This window comes from Syngnathoides biaculeatus, chromosome 10 (assembly GCF_019802595.1).
Source record: "Syngnathoides biaculeatus isolate LvHL_M chromosome 10, ASM1980259v1, whole genome shotgun sequence".
NCBI lineage: Eukaryota > Metazoa > Chordata > Actinopteri > Syngnathiformes > Syngnathidae > Syngnathoides > Syngnathoides biaculeatus.
The window spans coordinates 29,698,357-29,719,496 of NC_084649.1; the positions used below are offsets into that span (position 1 = coordinate 29,698,357).

Below are 21,140 nucleotides of genomic sequence, written 5' to 3' on the forward strand. Positions count from 1 at the left end.
GGAAAAGTGGGAAATGCAATTTTTTTCTGTTGCACACAGAGGCACTCAGACGTGTCTTATTTGCATAGAGTTGTGGTGCACACGGAACATAATTTGAAACATTATTAAACAACTGGACATGCTGAGGAGTATGCCAAATACCAGGGAGATGACAGAGCCAAACAGGTTGCCAATCTTAAAACATGTCTACTGAGATGACATTTCTTTAAAAAAACAACCAAAGTGAATAATGCAGAAGCCGATGCTTGCTACTTGGTCAGTGCAATGGAATGTGATTTTGTCAAAAAGTCCATATAATAGGCTGCAGATATCTTTCCAGAAAAGAAAGCCTTTCTGCCAACATCATGGCAGAGCACATGTCTGACCTGTCGAGTTACATTTATGATCAACTGTGTGAGAGTGCAAAATGTTTCACTGTATACTCATTGCGCTTGATGAGACCACAAACGTCACAGACACTGCTCAGGTTGCAATTTATGTCCGTGGTGTTGATGACAATTTTGAAGTGTGAGGGAGGAATAGCTCGAAATAATTCCAATGCATGGCCCAGGAAATATTTCACCAGTTGTGTGATGGCATTGAGAATTCCGGTCTGCCACGGAAGAGGTTTATTGGAATAACAACTGATGGACCGCCATCAACGACAGAAATGAAAAATGTACTGTACACTTGTTACAAAAAAAATCTGGAAGAGGAGTGTGTGGAGGAGGCCATAGCTCTGCACTGCATTATCCCTCAGCTAGCCCTTTGCAGGAGGTGCCTGAAGTGGGACAATGTGACGTCTGTCATTGTGAAATGCATCAACAGGATTTTAGACTTTCATGGCAGTATGACAGAATGACTGTATATACTCTATGTACAGATGTGCTCATAATGTTCCATACCCTGGAAGAATTTGTGAAGTCTCATTTTGTTTTTCTAAAATACAAATGATACCTGAACAACAAACACTATGAATGTTATTTTGTTCTTTTCTGATATGCTTGAGAGCTTAATTTGAATCCCATTAAAATAAATTTGTGTTTTGTGTTTTTCCTGGCCTTTCATGTTGTCTTGAAAGAATTGTCCGCATCTTACAAATTCTACCCGGGTAATCAAACATGAGTACAACTGTGTGTTTTCACATTTATGAAATAAAAGTAGGACTGTAAATTTAAAAATAAGAGCAAGTAAATAAAAAGTATGTTTACATAAGGTGACTAACATCAGAATAATAATTTTTAAAGAAAAAGAATACAGTCATCCCTCGTTTTTCACGGTTAATGGGGACCAGAACCCCTGCGAAATGTGAAGAAGTAGGTCTGCCGCCCACCACCACCACCAAACCTCCATCCTCAACCACCGCCCACCCCCCACACACAACCCAGGAATTTTCATGTAATTGTATCTGGGTAAAACCTTTGTTAATCTTTCCTACCACGCTCACCTGATTCTAGTCGGAAACGCAGGGGAGATGTACGTACGCATGCACGCAAGTACACGGTGAAGGAGAGGCTCATAGAGGGTTTAAGTTCACTCACCTGCAGCAATGCAACATGATAATCGTAAACATGGTCCTTGAAGAAGCACTTGTAGCTCTGCTCTTCCAAAAAAGGCCTTTTTCATCCACGTTAAAAACGTGCTCCCGCTATCTAGGAAACTCTTTCTCCACGTACTGATGAGCAGCACCCTACAAAAGCACATTTTTGAGGCTGTATGTTTTTTTTTATTTTTTTGAACAAGGCTTTTCTGGTCAAAAAGCTTCATCCTCGAGTGTGAGAAACACAATGGTGAAAAGTGCCATGTCCGGAGCCCTGGAGGACACCCCACTAGGACCCCGCGCCATTTCCTGCACAAAGGGATTGATTCTTCCCAATGTGTCCCAAAAGGATAAAAGTTCTCCCAAATACGAGCAGATTTCTCTCCCCTCTACTTTGTAATAATGGATTAATTTTTCTGAGCACCATGTTTAACCTCTCTAATTTGAAACATCGACATTTCATTTGAAGTGAGAAATGTCAAGAAACAATCCATGCCATGATCATGAGAAATTTAAGAAAAAATGAGAAGAAAAAAGTGATTGAAATCCATCAGTTTGGAAAAGGTTACTTGCCATTTCCAAGGCTTTGGGGCTCCCGCGAACAACTGTCAGAGCCATTATCCACAAATGGAGAAAACTGGGAACAGTGGCAAACCATCCCAGGAATAGAGAACAAAGTAAAATTACTTCAAGAATGCGACGACGACTCATCCAGCAGGTCACAAAAGGACCTTGAACAACAGCTGAAGACCTAGAGGGTCCGCTGGTCTCAGCTGTCAGTGTTTGTGATTCTACCTTAAAGGGCCACAGTCATGAAATGCATAATTTTTAGTATGTTATTAATAAAAAAACGGCAGCCGACATGGACCCATGTGTTTGTCACCACAAAACATGATTTTGACGTATACAGCTTTTTGTAACTCCTGCCATGAAAATCCTCTTGAGGGGTTTGTTTTCGAGAAGAAGCAGGAAGTGACATACAAGGCAGGACCGCCCTCAAGTGGACTGGTTTGTTTCTTAGTTTTACCTCCGGGAAGGTAGCTCGTTGTTCCTTCGTGTTAGCCAAAATGCCAGCTCGTTGCATTGCTGGACATTGCTTGAACACTCGGGAGGATAGATTTACCCCTCATAAGTTTGCAAGAGACCTGGTTAGTCGTGAAAACGGATTGCACGGGTGCAGAGGACGAGAAATGACAGGTAGCTGTGTGTATACAGTTTCTAAAAAAAATAATAGTTTGGGGCGGACAACGCAATCGGTCTCTCATAACGTAACAAAAGATCCGCGTATGTATGACAGGCGTGCTCAATGTAGCGATGTACGCGTCGGACAGCATCAGGCTTGCCGGCAAAGGCTGCTGCATCGCCTCGCCAACGAAGGAAGAACGCTGCTGACAATGCCGCACTCAGCCGCGTGCGACGACAACGCCATACAGCGCCCCGGGTCGACAGTGTTTTTCATTGCGGACGGCGTCACCTATGAACAACGCCGTAAAGCTGCCCGGCTCGGCTCCATGATAAGCCACCTCAGCACCGAAAATGAGCCACACTGGCCGGCTGTGATGGCTCATCTCCGCCACGGAAGTGGATCAAACGGGGAGGCGGTTTGGCCGTGATCCCATATCATTTGAATATGGCTTGAAACAATACGGTAATATTGCCCCGATAACTTCATTCGGTTGTGTGGTGTTCTCTTCTTTGAAAAGAGCTTTGTGTTAGTCTTCCATAGTAGATCCACCGCGTGTTTTCATTGGTGAATGTCCGGGTTGACGGACAGGGGATGCAGCCAATGTGGCGACCACTTGGATGTCGTCGAATGACACTTCTGTACATACAGCAAAAACTCGGCAACTTCCACGAATAATCCAGCCTAAATTTCGCTCCTCCATGACGCAAAAAGAACATAGTTGAGATGTGTGGAATTCAATTGACGGGGTCTGACCAACGGCTTCGATTTCACATCGAAAGCTGGAGCCGACGTGCACAGTATCAAAGCAAGTACAATGGCGTTAATATTTTATCTGTTGGAGTCTGTGAAAGCACAAACACATAAATGCTCGTTCTTTTGTGACAGCTCTCCTGTACAGTAGCTGTTTTGCAGAATCCGTGGGTAAAAGAGGCAAATAAAGCCGGATATTGGTTGAACCCTCCCTTCCAGGTTTGCTGGTCCTATAGAATTGTCCATAAACAAGGCAGTACAAAACTGCTTAAATTGTTTGGAAATTTAATGTGCTGATATGAAATGTTTAAATTGGTTTGTGGCCAATGGCCAATAACGTTTCCTTCCAGGTCTGGCAGCGTTATCGGGACCCATCCCCACCCCTACCAAAATCTGTGCTTTAAGAAGGTAATACAGGGGCAAAGGAAAGATGAGGAGTTTCCTCTAGTAAGTTGTACCTTGCCATTGTAGAGAATGACTGGACAAACGAACCTCCCTCTGCATCGGGCCAGTTTACTCCGGTTCACCAAATCCTGTAGTTTACTGATCTGCACAGTGCTCTCAAACCTACAAAGACAAACCTGGTCACCAAATCAAAGTGCACTTGACAGAAGCATGTCACAGACATTAAGACACCTGTTTTAAATTGTGTGCCATTATTTCTCATTGAAAATATTGCCTGGAGAGTCAATTAAGGTTTTTGTGAAAGTTTTCTGGTGAGCTTTCATAGATCTCAGACAATACTGTTAAATTGACAATTGTCAGCAAACTGACTTTGTTCATCACCAGAATCAACAGTTCCAATATTGCTCGCTGCTATTTCATGCATTATTTTAGTAATCATGGCCAGTTAGTAAGAACTTTTGAATTTAACTTGAAATATTCATGAGGTCAACTCTGCGATGAAATGAGCTCCTGTTACAAATCATTCACTGTCTTGTCCAATCTTAGTGTGATCAACAGGGATCAAACTTTGAACAAAGAATCACATTTGCACTCAAGTGAAAAAAAAAGGAAGGAATGACATCCAAAAGAGAAATTGGAGTAATTTCTTGTGTATACTGTGGACCCAAGTAAAATATGAACCCTCAAAGTTGACCTAAAAATTATGGAAAACCCATCTACCTATATAAATGCATTTTTACAATGTATGATTTTGCACATATATGATCAAAACATGAAGTATTATTTGTCTTTTTTTCAAGCAATTATTCATTATAATCACTTGAACACTCAATAGTTTATTTTTCATATATGGGAAAACATACTGTTGTCCTCATGTTTGATTACCAAGGAAGAATGTAAGATGTATAGAATTATTTAAAGAAAACATGAAACAGACAAAACACTTCAAATTTTATTTTAATGACATCCTGATTAAATTGTCAAAGATTTCAGAAAAGGATAATCATTAAAGAAAACAATCATAATGAAATTTATTATGGTTATTGTTTGCTCATCAGTTGTATTTAAAAAACAATATTTAACAAATTCTGCCTGGGTATATAAAACATATGAACAAGTCGACATACATGGAGTCATATGTAACCCAGTCATATTGGAATGAAAGTGTAGGCATCTTTTTTTCAAAATGTCTAGGTTGCAAATTAAAGTATACAGGTTTTAACTTTAGCGGTATACTAGAATGAAAGTGTACACCATTTTCATAACCTTTAGGCGGCAGGGCCATATTGGAATGAAAGTACATTGCTCCCTTTTTATTCACGGGGGGAACATTCCTTACCCGCAGCAAATCCTGACAACCCACAAATAATTGATGCAGTTTTAAAATGCCCATGTATTATAAGTACTGTATTTTTGTGATTATAACCCGCATTTAAAAGTATTACATTTTCTCAAAAATGGACACAGGAGGTGCTCTTCGCATGCTTTGCAGCACTAAGGATGTAAATAGTACTTAAACTGCATGTTGAGTGACAACTATTTCTTCAGTCATCGTTATTTTTGTTTTATTTGCTAGTGATGTTATTCTGTTTGCTGCAGTGTGATCATTTTAATTTCAATATAACACCGTGAGTGTGAACAATATGTTGACAAACAACTTGCCTACACTGTCAGTGTGTGAGGGAATGTAACTTCTGATTACATACAGTGAAAAAAATATGTATTTGAACACTGCTATATTCCAAGTTCTCCCACTTAGAAATCATGGAGGGGTCTGAAATTTTCATCGTAGGTGCCTGTCCACTGTGAGAGAGATAATCTGAAAAGAAAAATCCACAAATCACAATGTATGATTTTTAATAATTTATTTGTGTGATACATCTGCAACTTGCTCTTTTGGATGCACAATCGATCAACCTTTCTCCTCATCATCATGTCAACCAACTCCTGAGCTTTTCCTGTCATAGTCCCAACATTCAAAGTCCCTACCCTGAGTTGTAGGCTCTGTGCATTGCTCATCTTCTTCTGCCAAGGAATCCACTTTCCTCCTCCTCTTATTTGTCTTCGACCTACAGTAGCTGAATTTCCACCGGCCCCCGGCAGGTTAACGGTGCTGGGGGCGGGCATTGTTAACCCATGCCACAACCAATCCGGTATGGTATTCTTTAGATGAACACTCAATATTTGTTTGGCACAATTTTACACCAGAACACCAGATGCCCTTCCTGACACAACCTTCTGCATTTATCCAGGCTTGGGACCGGCCTACAGATGCACTGGCTTGTGCCCCCATATGGCTGCATTCCATCCATTTACTGAGGCACTTATCCTCACAATGGTCGCGTGAGTGCTGGAGCCTACCCCAGCTCTCATCGAGCATGAGGCAGAGTAAACTCTGAATTGGTTGCCTGCCAATCACAGGGCACATAGAGACAGACAACAATCGCACTCACAATCACACATTGGGGCAATATCGAGTTTCCAATTAATGAAGGAAACCAGAGTGCCAGGAGAAAAGCCAGGGAGGCACAAGGAGAACATGCAAATTCCACACAGGCGGGGCTGGGATTCAAACCCCGGTCCTCAGAACTGTGAGGGGAATGTTGTAACCAGTTGTAGCACATTGTTCTGCCAATACATATTTTTACACCTTTAAAATAGTTTTGTTAATAAATTTCATGCAGTCCACTGTTGTTTCAGAAAATTTCATTTTATTCATTAAGTCAACAGATTTTGAACTCTTACAAAAAAAATAATTGCAGAGTTGAAGGTATGTTTCAAATTAATTAAAAGTTTAATTTAAATTATCGATCTAGCAAGCAAAAATAACATGAGCCATTATCCTTTGGGCTTTTGTGGAGTGTAGTGGAGCCTTGAAGTGAATTTAAAAATACTGTAAGCTCTGTAATTATGAGTGTACCCCTTTAAGAGCATGGGGGGGAAGTAAGGTAGACAAGGGGGAGCAGCTTGTTGTTCTTCAAGAGTTCGGTGTGCTGCCAGAGTGTTAATTAAAAAAAAAGCAACAAAAAAAAACCAGTGGTGAATTCCTGTTCCTCATTGCCAATTGCTGAGGGTATTACACTACAGTGGTACCTCGGTTTTCGAAAGTCTCAGTTTTCGTACAAATCATTTTTCGAACGAAAATCTCGAGAATTTTTTGTTTTGGTTTTCAAACGAAAATCGGTATTCGAAAGCCCCGACCAGCTGACCCACAACAATGTGTTATTGTGCTTTCGAACGCAACCCCAAAAAAAACAGAAACGAGGTGTCGCGTGCGGTCCAGTTGACCCATACACTCCTCTGCAAGCGGACATGTCGTGACTTTTCTTCCAATTGAGCAACATTAAACCCCAATCATGGCTCCAAAGAAGGCAACTGGAACTGCTGGTGCTGAAAAAAGGAAAGTGGTGTGTAAAACTGTCGACTTCAAGAAGGATTTGATAGCCAAATACGAATCTGGTGTGCGTGTTTCTGAGCTTTCAAAGAAGTATGGCATGGCGAAATCGACGATCAGCATTATTCTGAAACACAAGGATCCCTTCAAAGCAAGTGATGTTGCTAAAGGAGCAACTGCGTCGACCAAGCAGAGGACACAGGTATTGGAGGAAGTGGAAAAGTTGCTTCTTATTTTCGTGAACGAGCAGCAGTTAGCTGGGGATAGTGTTGGCGAGGAAGGGAGATGTCGTCTGATGAGGCTGAAGGCAGGAAGGATGTCTCAAGTGCCGATATAAAAGCTATCTGCGCTAAATGGAACGACACCCTAACAAAACAGAATGTTGCAGAGCAGTGCAAAATTTCAATGATGTTTTTATGAGCCACTTCAGGAAGGTGCTCAAAAGATGGCAGAAACAGTCTCCATTAGATTCTTTCTTTGTTAAAAAGGGACAAGTCACCCCCACCGAAGACATTTGAAACAGTTGTTTTGTATTGCTTTTTTCTTTTGTTCCATTTACCCTATCTCTAGTTGCAAGTTATTATTTTTTTTGTACGTCACGTACTTTTGGTGCAAATAAAAACAATTTGTTTTTTCCCCTCGTTATTGCTTGTTTAAAGTTATTTTTTTAATAAAAAAAAGTTTACAAGGCTGGGGGCCGAGTCGCTACAGATACGGCATTGCACTCCCAGCCTAGCATAGTCTACTGCTAAACCATACATTTTAAGAAAAAAATAAATATAGTTCTTCAATTAATTAATTATACAAAGTATTTAAACTATACATGTATTTTTACTACGCAGTTTATTATCAGCAAAAGCTAAAAAAAACACTTTGAAAAAACAATTTCTTCAGCTTGGAAAGCATTATTTCATTTTCCATTCATTGTAATGGGAAAACGCATGTTTCAGTTTTCAACCGGCCTTCTGGAACGGATTGTGTTCGAAAACTGAGCCACCACTGTACAATGGAAAAAGAGAGCACTATTTCACTGAACAATAAAAATAAAAATCGGTAAAATAACTGGCTGAGGCGGCACGGTGGAGAAGCTGTAATGTATTGGCCTCACAGTTCCGAGGTCCAGGGTTCAATCCCGGCCCCGCCTGCGTGCAGTTTGCTTGTTCTTCACATGCGATGAAGAAGAAGAGGGTACTTCAAGTGAATTCGACACTGATACACTACCAACAATCCACCGAATTCACAGTATGTTGAAGAACATCAGTGCACATTCCCGAAAGCTTGTTGCTGAGAGAGTAATAGAAGCAAAATAAGAGGGTGCAGTCATTACGCATGCCACGGACTCCACTACCAGAAAGGTAGTTGCACCAGCAAGCTTGCATATCAATAAAGTTGAGTATGTTCCTCTTCCCACCCTCGGTATTGCTACAGAAACCACTGAAAATACAGCAGACGCAATAGCAGTTGACTTTAAGCTTCTAGAAGTTGCATCTGGAGATACAGCAGAGGAACTCTACAAAGCTGTAGATGTTCACATGACTGACTCCACTGGTCACAACAAAGGTGTGGCGGCTGTACTGGCAATTAAGTTCAACTGAGATGAAACAGCTGGACAAATCTTTTGTGATAGTCTGACAACACTTGGATTTGATCGTGGTATGTCCAAAGTTGTCAACAGTATTGAGGATAAGATGGGAATGAAAAACCTATTCAATGGTTTCCTTTTCGACCTGGATATTGACCAAAGAAAAGATACAGTCTCATGACAACTGTCTCCTGGGCACTGAATCTCTTTGGACCAGACAACATTCAAAAACCATGGAACTACTATAAGGATTTCAAAGTCTTCATGTAGCAGAAAGCCAAGCCAACTCATCCATTTCTAATGAAGGATGCCCGTTTTGGTGCGCTTTCAAAATCATGTGTTATCATGTGCCATCACTGGGATGATTTCAGGAGCTTCCTGAGTAGCTATGAGTACATTACTAACAAGCTCGCCTGCCTTGTTCGAGATGCGTTAGCTCTTGAATATGTCAAAGTGGTTATTGCTGTTGTTGCTGCCTTTGGCTTGCACTTTGTTGCTCCATTTCATGCAAAGACTATTTCAAGCAAAGCAACAGATACAAGCCTTGCAGAATTCTTTGCATCACTCCACAGTGATCTCCAGAATACAGAATTTGATGAATTCTTCTGGTTCCAGCAACCTACTTTCAGTGGAATTTCTCAGATTCTCTTTGATCCAGTCAAGGCAAACTACAAGGTTGATGAAGTCAAATCTGTCAAAGAGATGGCAACTACACATACCAAAGAATGTGTATCTTTGGCAAACAGAATTCTTACCAAAATGGCTGATGTCTTTGGCATGCAGAGGGGCAAATATTATGATTTTGGAGCATATGAGAAAGAATATCCAGTGTTTGAACAGGCCCAGAATATCGACAAGGCTCCTGTTCACGACTTGCAGTTGGAAAGGCAGGGTGGAGATACAGATCAGCGGCTAAAGAAGAAGCCTCTTGTGGCAATATACTAAAGCTGACTAAAGACTTGCGCCAAAAAGATGCTTCAAGTTATTTCTGTAAAATTGTCCCAGTGGTCAAGATTATGGATAATATTACTGCAGACTGGAACAAACGCCAGCAGGATCTTAAGAGTTGTTGGTCTTAGTAAGAAGGAAGCTAATCTGCTGCACGTTGAGAACAGAAAACTAAATATTTTGGACAGACTGAAGAACCAAGGCGGACCATTTACAGCAGCTGAACATGTTGATGAGTACCTTCAGAATACAGCAGATGACCTAAAGACAAAGACCAAGAGAATGAAAGACAAAGTAACATATGCCAGAGATACCTTAGTGTCACTACCCAGAACAAGCCATGTCTTCAGGATGTTTAACACTGAAGGTCGAAAGCGGAAGATGCAGACTCCTGAACAGTTTGGTGACAATCTTAAGGTTCTGTTAGGCAAGACCAAGGACAGATCTACAGTTACACTGTCAGACTTTTGTTTGGCCATGGAGCAACTTCCCTGACACTATATCCAATAGCTGAATGTGAATAGCCTGACATGTGTCAGACATACAAGGATGCATACTGAATATTTCTGCAAAATAACGACTTTAAGGATATCATCATGTATTTCATAAAATGAAAGTAGCCGCAAGAAGCAAAATGACAGAGATAAATAACATTTAGATATCTTCTTTATGTACAATAAAGGGTTATTTAATCTCATTCTCGGGAGTTTTTCCTCCAAAAAGGCATTTATAGGCTCCCCCTACTCTAAATTGCCCCAAGGTATGATTCCAACTGCGACTGTTGTCTGTCTCTATGTGCCCACCGATTGGCTAGCAACCATTTGAGGGTGTACCCTATCTCCTGCCCAATGACAGCTGGGATTGGCTCCAGGACTCCCGCGAACCTCGTGAGGATAAACGGCTCAGAAAATGGATGAAAATACTTTATTTTTTCCAAGATCATAATAATCTTACAATTTACAACTACAATTCAACAAACAAACAAAGACAAATAAAATGCTTTGTTCAGAAAGTTTTGATGTCGCTGGGCTTTCTGCGCAGACTGGCTGTCAAATCTGCCTGCTGACACATCAAGTGCTGTCAATTGTCTCTGAAGAAGGCGAATGTTGATCACCGAAATTGCACAAGGTTTTTTGAAAGACATTAAAAACTATGACTTAATAGGAAGGAATGATAGACGTTTTTGAGACAAATAACATACACTTCAATCAGACAATTATAAAGTATTTTCCAAAGCCACGCAGAGCCGCAACATAAGGATGAAAGAGCTGCATGTGGTGCCGGAGTGGTGGGTTGCTGACCCCTAGCACTTCATGGTGGAATACATTTATAAAATGTGAAAAAAAAAAAGAAAAAAATTTCCCCTCCACCTACGTATAATGCTCACTACTGACTTTTGACAATGGACCTTTCCGACCTATCAATCACTCGTACAATAATACCCAATCAGATAGCTGCATTGTCTTAACCCCTGGCTTGACACACCCCTCTCTCCGTATTGTCCCACAAGCAATGCTGGTTGTAAGTAGCGTACGCTTGGAGTTACGCTGATGTTACGAAGAAAATGTCCTCAGATGCGCTTGGGTAACGTGCAATTCTGATGAAAGATATCCTGCTCGGTTACAAGGGGCCCGGTTGATTCATTTTCCAAAGCCTAAAACACAGTTGACGAACTGTCTACGATGGATGAAGGCTCACAGAAGACCGGACGTACAACTAAATGTGGACAATATCAACAAACACAAGGCTGTATGTTCAGAGGGAAGTGAAGAAGAAGTACTGTATCTTCTCTTGAGTTTGATTGAATTATTATCAATGCTTTATACATTGCAGGAGAACAACTTTCACTTTGTTAGTCTATCACTGGCCTGCTGAATGAAGTGTGTAATGTTTTATGCCGAAGAGTCGGGTTAGGGATACGTAAATGCGTGATATGCAAGAGAAATGTCTATTTGCTTATTTGTATGACATCAGACCTTTAAGACAGAGGACTGGGTTCGATTACGAGCGAAGTCAAATGAATACACCCACTCACTTATAAAGACTACGATATTACTCGTGACTTTTCCAAGTAAAAAGTACTCACCATGCTTTACATGCGCAGTACAATTCCACTATTATATCCTGTTGGATTTCAATATGAAGTTTGTGAGTCGTCAAACTTTTTTTGCATCGATCGCCAACATTTCACTGTAACGCTAACATTGCGTCCTGCTCCGCCCAAAATCTTGTTTCCATGTACATATCCTTGCGTGAAATAGTTGAGACCTCTCTGTTGAGCTCTCTTGGACAAGTCTGACTCATTTGGCAAAAAACATACCCCAATTTTATCTAGAATACACGATAGAGAATCGACTTCAAACATGCTCTCGTCAATCATTTTGTTCGCATGTGGGACATGGCTAAGGGGGCGGAGCTTAAGGTCGCTCTCGGAAAGGTCCATTTGGCGGGGGAATACTCATACATAAAAAATTAAGGTATTACTCATTGACAGTGCTTTTTTTTTTTTTAGATGAAATTATATTCTACTGTACAGTACCAGATTGAAGTACTACCTGTCTCGGTCAACATCTGTGCATTCATATTCGAGGAAAACAATCCGGCGTGGGTAATGACCACAAACTTCACCATTGGAATTATGGATCACACTGTACTTGTAATCTTTGGCAAATAACTCCAGGGAGCAGGTTTCTATTTCCGCCATCTGCAAATAAAATAAGATAATGTATCATGATTAATGAGGGATTTGACAACTATGAAGGATAATCAGGTTGCTCCCATTGTATAAATATACAAATTCAAATTTGAAGTCACCATCCATTATTGCACAAAATTTTTACTTTGCGTAAATCAGGCAATAATTCAAGGAAATTCAAATACTGTAACATAATTGTGTGTGTGCGTGTGTAAAATGCAGTTCCTCTTAGACATATGTGACAACTGTACTGTTTTGCAACTTCATGTTGACAGCTGAACGACTGGGTTCCCAAAATTCTGTCCCACATCTTATCTTCTCTCCATGTTAACAATAGTTCTTAAAATCTAGTTTATTCTTTGTTGGCAATGAAGAATGACTTAAGAGTAAACTGAGTTGACAATGCACAGAATCTCCTCCACAGACCAGCATGGTGTTTAGCGACATTTGCCTCTGTAGCTTGACTCGGTATTAAGTCACGGTTAACTCTAGCTTGTACATAGCTGGGCCGGCAGAAATCCAGAGCATGCAGCAAGCTTTCTACCTTTGTAACTGAACAGCAGAAAGCAGCAAGGTTGGATGGGACTGCAGTTTGCACGAAGAGCTAGCATAATGATGGTTAAAGCCACACGGGTCCCACAATTCAACTTGACGTGCAAATTTAAATTATTGCCATAATAAAGATGTTCATTTATGTTTTTGTGTTACCATTAATTGAATGTGTTCATTATTTACCTGTCACATTGGTGGCTAATGATGCACCAACTGTGACTGTAGGCTGTGTGTAACGTCTTAGCCAATTTGACCAAATTGGGTATTTCTTGTTGCTGATAAATACTTGCTATCTCGTGTGCAAGTTCACTGGCAAAGCTATAAATTAGCAACAATAAACAATATTTCAGTCATTTTATTTTGGTAACAAAAGTTTTTCATTCCAAAACTAAAAATCTACTTTTAAGCGCATGGTAGTGGAAATATTTTGGCCACCGAAATTTCTTTGTTCCACAAATACAGATGTGGACAAAACTGTCGGTACTCATTTATTGATAAAAAGAATACCCAATTGTCAATTAAGTAATTTCACACAAAAAAAAAATTTAAATAGGAAATTAAACACTGAAAACACGTGTATGCTTGGTGACATGGTGTGTACCATTCTTCACATGGATGAGCAAGAAAACTGGAAAGAATCATGTAACGTGTGATGGAAACCACACAATGATTTCTATTGTCTACTTCTCTTGCTTTCGGGTTGTCCTGTTAGGGATCACAACGGCGTGTCATCTTTTTCCATTTTAGCCTATCTCCTCCACCTTCTTCTCTAACCCCAACTGCCCTTATGTCTCCCTCACAACATCCATCAACCTTCTCTTTGGTCTTCCTCTCCTTCTTTTCCCTGTCAGCTCCATCCTCACCACCCTTCGACCAATATACTCACTCTCTCACCTCTGGACATGTCCACACCATCAAAGTCAGCTCTCTTGAACCTTGTCTCCAAAACATCCAACTTAGGGCTGTCCCTCTAATGAGTTCATTTCTCATCCTATCCATCCTGCTCACTCCTAGAAATAACCTCAACATCTTAATTTCTGCCACCTCCACTTCTGCTTCCTGTTGTCTCTTCAGTGTCACCGTCTCTAATCTGTACATCATGGCCTGCCTCACCATTGTTTTATAAACTTTGCTCTTCATCCTTGCAGACACTCTGCTGTCACATAACATTACAGACACCAACAACCTCCTTGGACATGTTTCACTTCCTTACCACACTCACCATTGCTCTGGATTGTTGACCCTAAGTATTTGAAGTCATCCGCCCTCACCATCTCTTCACCCTGGAGCCTCACTCTTCCCCGTCCACCCTTCTCTTTCACCCACGTATATTCTGTTTTACTTTGGCTAATCTTCATTCCTCTCCTTTCCAAAGCATGCCTCCATCTTTCTAATTGTTCCTCCACCTGATCCCTGCTTTCACTGCAGACCACGATATCATCTGCAAACATCATGGTCCAAGGGGATTCCAGTCGAACCTCATCTGTCACTCTATCCATTACCACAGCAAATAGGAAGGGGCTCAGAGCTGATCCCTGATGCAGTCCCACCTCCACCTTAAATTATTCTGTCACACCAACGGCACACCTCACCTCTTTTCTGCTGCTGTCCTGTACTATTCTAACACATTTTTCCGCCACACCAAACTTACGCATGCAGTACCACAGTTACTCTCTTGGTACTCCGTCATAGGCACTCTCTTGAGCCACAAAGACACAATGCAGCTCCTTCTGACCTTCTCTGTACTTTTCCACTAGCATCCTCAAGGCAAAGGATACATCTGTGGTACACTTTGTAGGTATAAAACCATACGGTTACCCACAGATACTTACATCTGTCCTGAGTCTAGCCTCCACTACTCTTTCCCATAACGTCATTGAGTGGCTCATCAACTTTCTTACTCTATAGTTCCCAGAGCTCCTCAGCCTTTGTTCTCAAAAAATGGGAACTAGCACACTTTTCCTCCATTCTTCAGGCATCTTCTCGTCCGCTAGTATTCTGTTGAATAAGCTGATCTAAAGCTCCAGAGCCACCTCTCCAAATCGCCTCCATGCCTCCACAAGTATGTCATCAGGACCAACTGCCTTTCCATTTTTCATCCTCTTCTAAATTCCCCCTTACTAATCATTACTACTTCCTGGTCCTTCACACTTTCCTCTTCTACTCTTCCTTCTCTATCACTTTCTTCATTCATCAACTTCTCAAAGTATTCTTTCCATCTATTTAGCACACTGCTGGCACCAGTCAACGTATTTCCATCGCTATCCTTAATACCCTTACCTGCTGCACATCCTTCCCATCTCTATCCCCAGTCTGGCTAACCTGTAGAGATCCTTTTCTCCTTCTTTCGTGTGAAACCTGGTGAACATGTCCTCATATGCCTCTTGTTTAGCCTTCGCTACCTCTATCTTTGCCCTACGTCGCATCTCAATGTGTTCCTTTTGACTCTCGTCAGTCCCCTCAGTGTCCCACTTATTCTTCGCTCATCCCTTTCCTTGTATGACTTCCTGTATTTTGGGGTTACACCACCAAGTCTCCTTCTCCCCTTTCCTGCCAGAAGACACACCAAGTACGCTCCTGCCTGTCTCTCTCCTTGGCTGTAGTAGTTCAGTCTTCCGGGAGCTCCTCCTGTCCATCGAGAGTCTGTCTCAACTCTTTCCGAAAGGCAACACAACATTCTTCCGTTCACAGCTTCGACCACATGGTTCTCTCCTCTACCTTTGTCTTCTTAAAGAAGTCTGGTTGTTTGGATTAACAATGTACCCGATATGTCATGTCTTATGTACTGTACCTTGAAAATGTACGGTTCATCATTTAATGGTGTTTCAAGATTTTTTATCAGCAATTACAAATTTTCATGGGCGCCGCCATTTTGCCGAGTCACATGACCTACATGCCCGGATGTGACATATTACGTGCCCCAACAAAGGCTCGCTTATGTTGGGACACAGTTATGGCCAGCGCTGATTTCTCCTCATTTGATGAAGAAATAATTGTATCGGTTGATCGGGAAGATGGAGGAATAAGTCCATACAGATTTGAACCTGTGGCTGTAAATAATGTTGAATATTCGGATGATGACGGGAATAACACGAGTTTTACTACGCGGAGGCCGATGCGCGGGACACGTCATTCATCCATCTTATCGATTTTGGAGTGTATTTAGGCCAGCCAGCAGAGGACTGCGCTGGGGACAGCACCATGAAGGATGGTAGTGAAAGCTAGGCCTTATATTGTGGGAAAGGTTGTTTTAGCCAACAGGGTGGCCAGGTTCTAAGTGATAATGAAATGATCTTTGGCTTGGTGGAAGTTAATACTGCCTCTATAAAAGCGGCATGGTTGCTCAGCTGGTAAAACATTGGCCTTACAGTTCTGAGGACCCGGGTTCGATTTCTGTGGATTTTTTTCTTTTTTTTTGTGGAGTTTTGTGTATGTGTGTAGAATTGTGGAGTTTGCACGTTCTTCCCGTGTCTGCGTAGGTTTTCTCCGAATACTCCGGTTTCTGGTCCTTAAATTATTCTTTTTCATACTGGGCAGATCATGCCACCGAACAGTCCGCAGATTATTTCTATCCGAATTATGGCAAAATTTCGCCATACAGTAAGGTACTTTACCGTGTCCAATCGTGGCGGTACCGCATGTGAAGACACTACAAACTGGCGCTGATTTTTTTGTTTGCGCAAGTAACACATCACATCCGCGTACATAGGTCATGTGACTCGCCAAAATGGCGGCGCCCATGAAAATTCGTAATTGCCGAGAAAAACCTTCTTAAAACACCATTAAATGATAGAGGATTAACCTCAAATTTTCAAGGTACAGTACATTTGAGTGACCTATCGGATACATTGTTAATCCAAATGACCGGACCTCCCCTTTAATCTTCCTACCCACCACCAGAGTCATCCTACACACCACCATTCGATGCTCTCCAGCTACACTTTCCCCTACCGCTACCTTACAGTCAGTTACCTACGTCATTTTACATTGTCTGCACAAAATATAATCCACCTCCATGCTTGTACCTCCGCTCTTGTTGGTCACTCTGTTCCTGCCTCCTCTGAAAAAAAAAGGTGTTCACAACAGCCATTTCCATCTGCCAGGTTTACCAATTAGACTTCATTAAACTTTTTTGCAGACTGCACTACCATCTGTCCCTCAAAGTTCCTTTCCTGGAAGCCGTACTTACCAATCATTTCTTCATCGCCTCTGTTTCCTTCACCAACATGTCCATTACAATCTGCACCAATCACAACTCACTCTCTGTCTGGGATGCTCAGAACTACTTGATCTAGTTCCTTAACAGAATTTCTCTTTCAACTAAAAGACATTTTTAACCAGCTCTTCCTTTAAAATAACCAATACTCCATTTCTCTTCCCTTCTGCTCCATGATAAAATCATTTAAACCCTGCTCCCAAACCTCTAGCCTTACTACCTTTCTACCTGCTCTTTTGCATGCAAAATAGCTCAACCTTTGTCCTCATCGTCATGTCAACCAACTCCACAGCTTTTGCTCTCATAGTCCCAACATTCAAAGTCCCTACACTCAGTTGTAGGCTCTGTGCATTCCTCCTCATCTTCTGCCGATGAATCCGCTTTCCTCCTCTTCTTTGTCTCCGACCCACAGTAACTGAATTTCCACCGACGCCATGCAGGTTAGCAGTGCCGAGGGTGCGTGTTCCTAACCCGGGCCACGACTGATTCGGTATGGGATGATTTCTATCGTCTACAAAACCTTTTTATTCCCCTGGAAATTTACAGAAAAAGGCATCGAAATTTATCAGGAGAAGCTTCTGTAGAAAAATGCCCATAAATACACTGCCAAAAAAGGAAGAGAATTCTTTTGGATGGGCTCTTAGAGTGGCCAAATCAAATACCGGACCTTAACCCAACAGAGCATGGATTTTACTTCTTAGAGAGAAACCCCCATAAAAAACAAGAGCTGAAAGAGTCTACAATAGTTAATCGTGATAATTTTGTCTCATATTCATCTTTTGATCTGAAACCCAGTGGCTTCAGCATCCAAAAGAAAAAGGAATTCGCCTGATAATTCCAATCCATTTGGAGGGGAAATAGAGACTCGGCTGTACCTGCCATAACTGATTTTACTTATGACCTGAAAGTATAGCCCTGTCACCATTACAGCCTCCAGGTGTCAAAGGAAATCACCCATCCATTCAGTATGCAATACCTGATAAGAATCCCATAAACCACAAGAAAGCAGGAAAAATGTGGACGACTGTTTCCTAATAGCCAGCATGAAAGTCAACAGTATCAGCTAAAGCGGAAACTTTGTCTTCAAGTTGGCTACAGACTGCTTTCATTCTGTCAGGAATCTTGAGTGACAAAAAAAACGGTGAACGATTTGGTGTATATATATATATATATATATATATATATATATATATTACCCTGAGAATGTCCGATCTCGTCACATCTCGGTAGCTAAGCGGGTTTGGCCCTGGTTAGTACTTGGATGGGAGACCACCTGGGAATACCAGGTGCTGTAAGATTCTCTCCCCGGCTAAAATACAGAGGGATTGGGTCAGGAAGGCCATCCGGCGTTAAAAACTGTGCCAAACAAATGTGCATTCATCTGAGATGACAGTCTGTGATGACACATATACACACACACACACACACACACACACACACAGCCACTGAGATTTGCCGGGCATGGTCGCACTTACGCGCCATCGCAAATGTGCATAATCGAGCACAAAAAAAAAAAAAGAAAAAAAATCACACGCATAAAATTTAAGAGTAGAAATACATAGGTATTGAAAGACGTCGCTTACTTTGTACAGTCTTGACCAAAGCAATTGCGCAATTGTCGCACATTCTCAGCGCACATGAAAATCGTTCCAGCGCTGTGAACCACAGCCTGACTCTTTTTGGTGCTAGTTTACCTGACTCGGCCCCCCTTCGGCTCTTCAAGCGATACACTCATAATTACAGACACCACAAGTATTTTAGTTTGCAACACAGTCTGAGCAACGTAGAGCAAAGAGAGTTAGACATGCTGCTTGTGTTGACTCTCGATAATAATGGTAAAAGTAAAAAAAAGAAGTGCTGTTGCTTGTATGTCGGGGTATGTGAATAATAGAAGAAAAAGTGTTGAAAGTGGAAGAGATTTTCTCTTTTTTTTTAGTAAAAAAGGTCTGGTCTGAAGCCAAATTAGAAAGTACAGGATGAGATCGTGTGGAACAGAGGTGCCAAGCAGCCAGCCTCTCGCGAGCTACCGACAACATGGGGTGGGAGGTTTTTGATGCTCCCAATGTTATGTTATGTGATATGTTATATTATATATAAATATATATATGTATATTTAAAATACAGAATTAGCTTTTTGTGCCCTGTACTGTCTGTGCTTTCATCCTGGATCAGGCTGTGCCTAACAGCATCTCATCCTGCACTTTCTATTTTGGCTTCAGACCAGACTCAAAAAGAAAAAAATCTCATCCAGTTTAACAACTTTTTCTTAGATTATTCACATACTCCGACAGTCATTGCATCTTAAAACAACAGCATTTCTTTTTTAACTTTCTCCATTAATATCGAAAGTACACATCAGCAGCATGGATAGCTCGTCTTTCCTCTACGTTGACCAGACTGTGTTGCGAACGAAAGCAGATGGTGGACGCTGTCATTATAAAACACATTGATGGGGTGTGTAAATACTGTAACATTTGTAATTTTGAGTGTACGTCTTAAAGAGTGAGGAATGGGGGTGGGTGTAAGGTAAACTTGGAAAAAGAAAGTGTGGCAGACCAGCGGTCATTGTTAGAGAAAGTTCCGTAATCCGCCTAAAAGAAACCAGTGGCTTCTTTTCATTTTTTAAAGTACGTATGTGAATTGTGCCATTGGATGTAACAACCAGTCATCCCTCACTCATTGAATCACATTGCAAAATGCCACAAATTGAATAACTGCATGTTATACTTTCAATTTGCTTTGGATTTATTTTTTGCGCGCAGCGCAGAATATCTGTGAAGAGACTGCATCAGCGGTGAACAATTGCGCACGCACGCAGTTTAGAGGGAACATTGGCTGACTTTTGTTTTTTTTCCCCCCGCGTCCCACGATCGACCAAGACTGCCTCGCGATCGCATTAAGCACCCCTTGCGTAGAATGTTAAAATTCCACCTTGGCACAGCCTGATAGAGGAGGAAAGCACAGACAATACAGTGCACAAAAAGCTAATTCTGTATTTTAAATATAGGAGGCGACATAACATGAACCTTAAAACTGTTTGGAAGCATCATTTAGCTTTGAACATGCATTGCTAAAGATATTCAGCGAGCAATAATTACGTTTCACACGAAGAAAAACAGACAGGGATATCATTGTGGGTTAAAAAAAAAGAGAAAAAGTTGCAAGCGACCTTTCAAATTTATAGTTCATAGTTGGCTTGGTTTAGTTAGCATTGTATTTATTTGTTTGTTGACATTTTTATTGTGAGTTTGCAAAAACACAAAATTGTTCTTAAAAAAGTTCTGATGGGAATGTAAATGCTGTAATCTGAATCTTTGAATGAGCCATTAAACTTCAATGGATGACACTGATCTGACCACAGTACATACATCTGATGTTTTTCACAGTGGTCAAAGGGGCGCTCACGGGCTTAGTGTGTTTGCTCAGACACGTAACAAATTAGAGGGAATGTTGGTCTTGAGATTAATTTACGTGTTTATTTCATAAACGTTGGGAACAAAAGAACCCTGATCTAAACAATCAGTATTCACCCGGAAACAGGAAATGCAACTTAACCGTACTGAGCATGTTCGGAAGTTATGCCAAAAGCACGTTCGGAGCTTCTTCACCTACTGCAAGCGCATTTACGTCGAAAGTCATCAACATCATGATCCATGTCAAAGGAAATTCAGTTCCACTGAAAACATTTCTGGGATATAACACAGGTAATGTTTCAGTATCAAACTATAATAAGTATGAAATTGTGATTTACTGAGACTTGATCGAAATTTTAATGTTAGACGAGTTTGTCCATATATCTAAATGCGAATGTCATTTTCTTCCATGGTACCGCGTTATCTTGAAGTTGAAAACTTTTCCCCTCTGCATGCTTTACGAAGATATAGATCATCTAC

General features: G+C 41.2%; 1 protein-coding gene across 8 annotated transcripts in view; it reads right to left on the reverse strand.

The window, feature by feature from the left end:
* mtmr14 (myotubularin related protein 14) overlaps positions 1-21,140 on the reverse strand; it is a 114,432-nt gene that overhangs the window by 90,696 nt on the left and 2,596 nt on the right. For 5 of the 8 annotated variants that reach the window (XM_061833435.1, XM_061833442.1, XM_061833439.1 and 2 more), the window contains exons 2-3: positions 12,340-12,488; positions 3,914-4,022 (exon numbers count right to left, since the gene is read on the reverse strand). In XM_061833435.1, coding sequence (XP_061689419.1) covers positions 3,914-4,022; positions 12,340-12,488 — 258 coding nt within the window. The remainder of the gene's footprint in view (positions 1-3,913; positions 4,023-12,339; positions 12,489-21,140) is intronic. The other 3 variants (XM_061833440.1, XM_061833438.1, XM_061833443.1) reach the window with 1 other exon arrangement.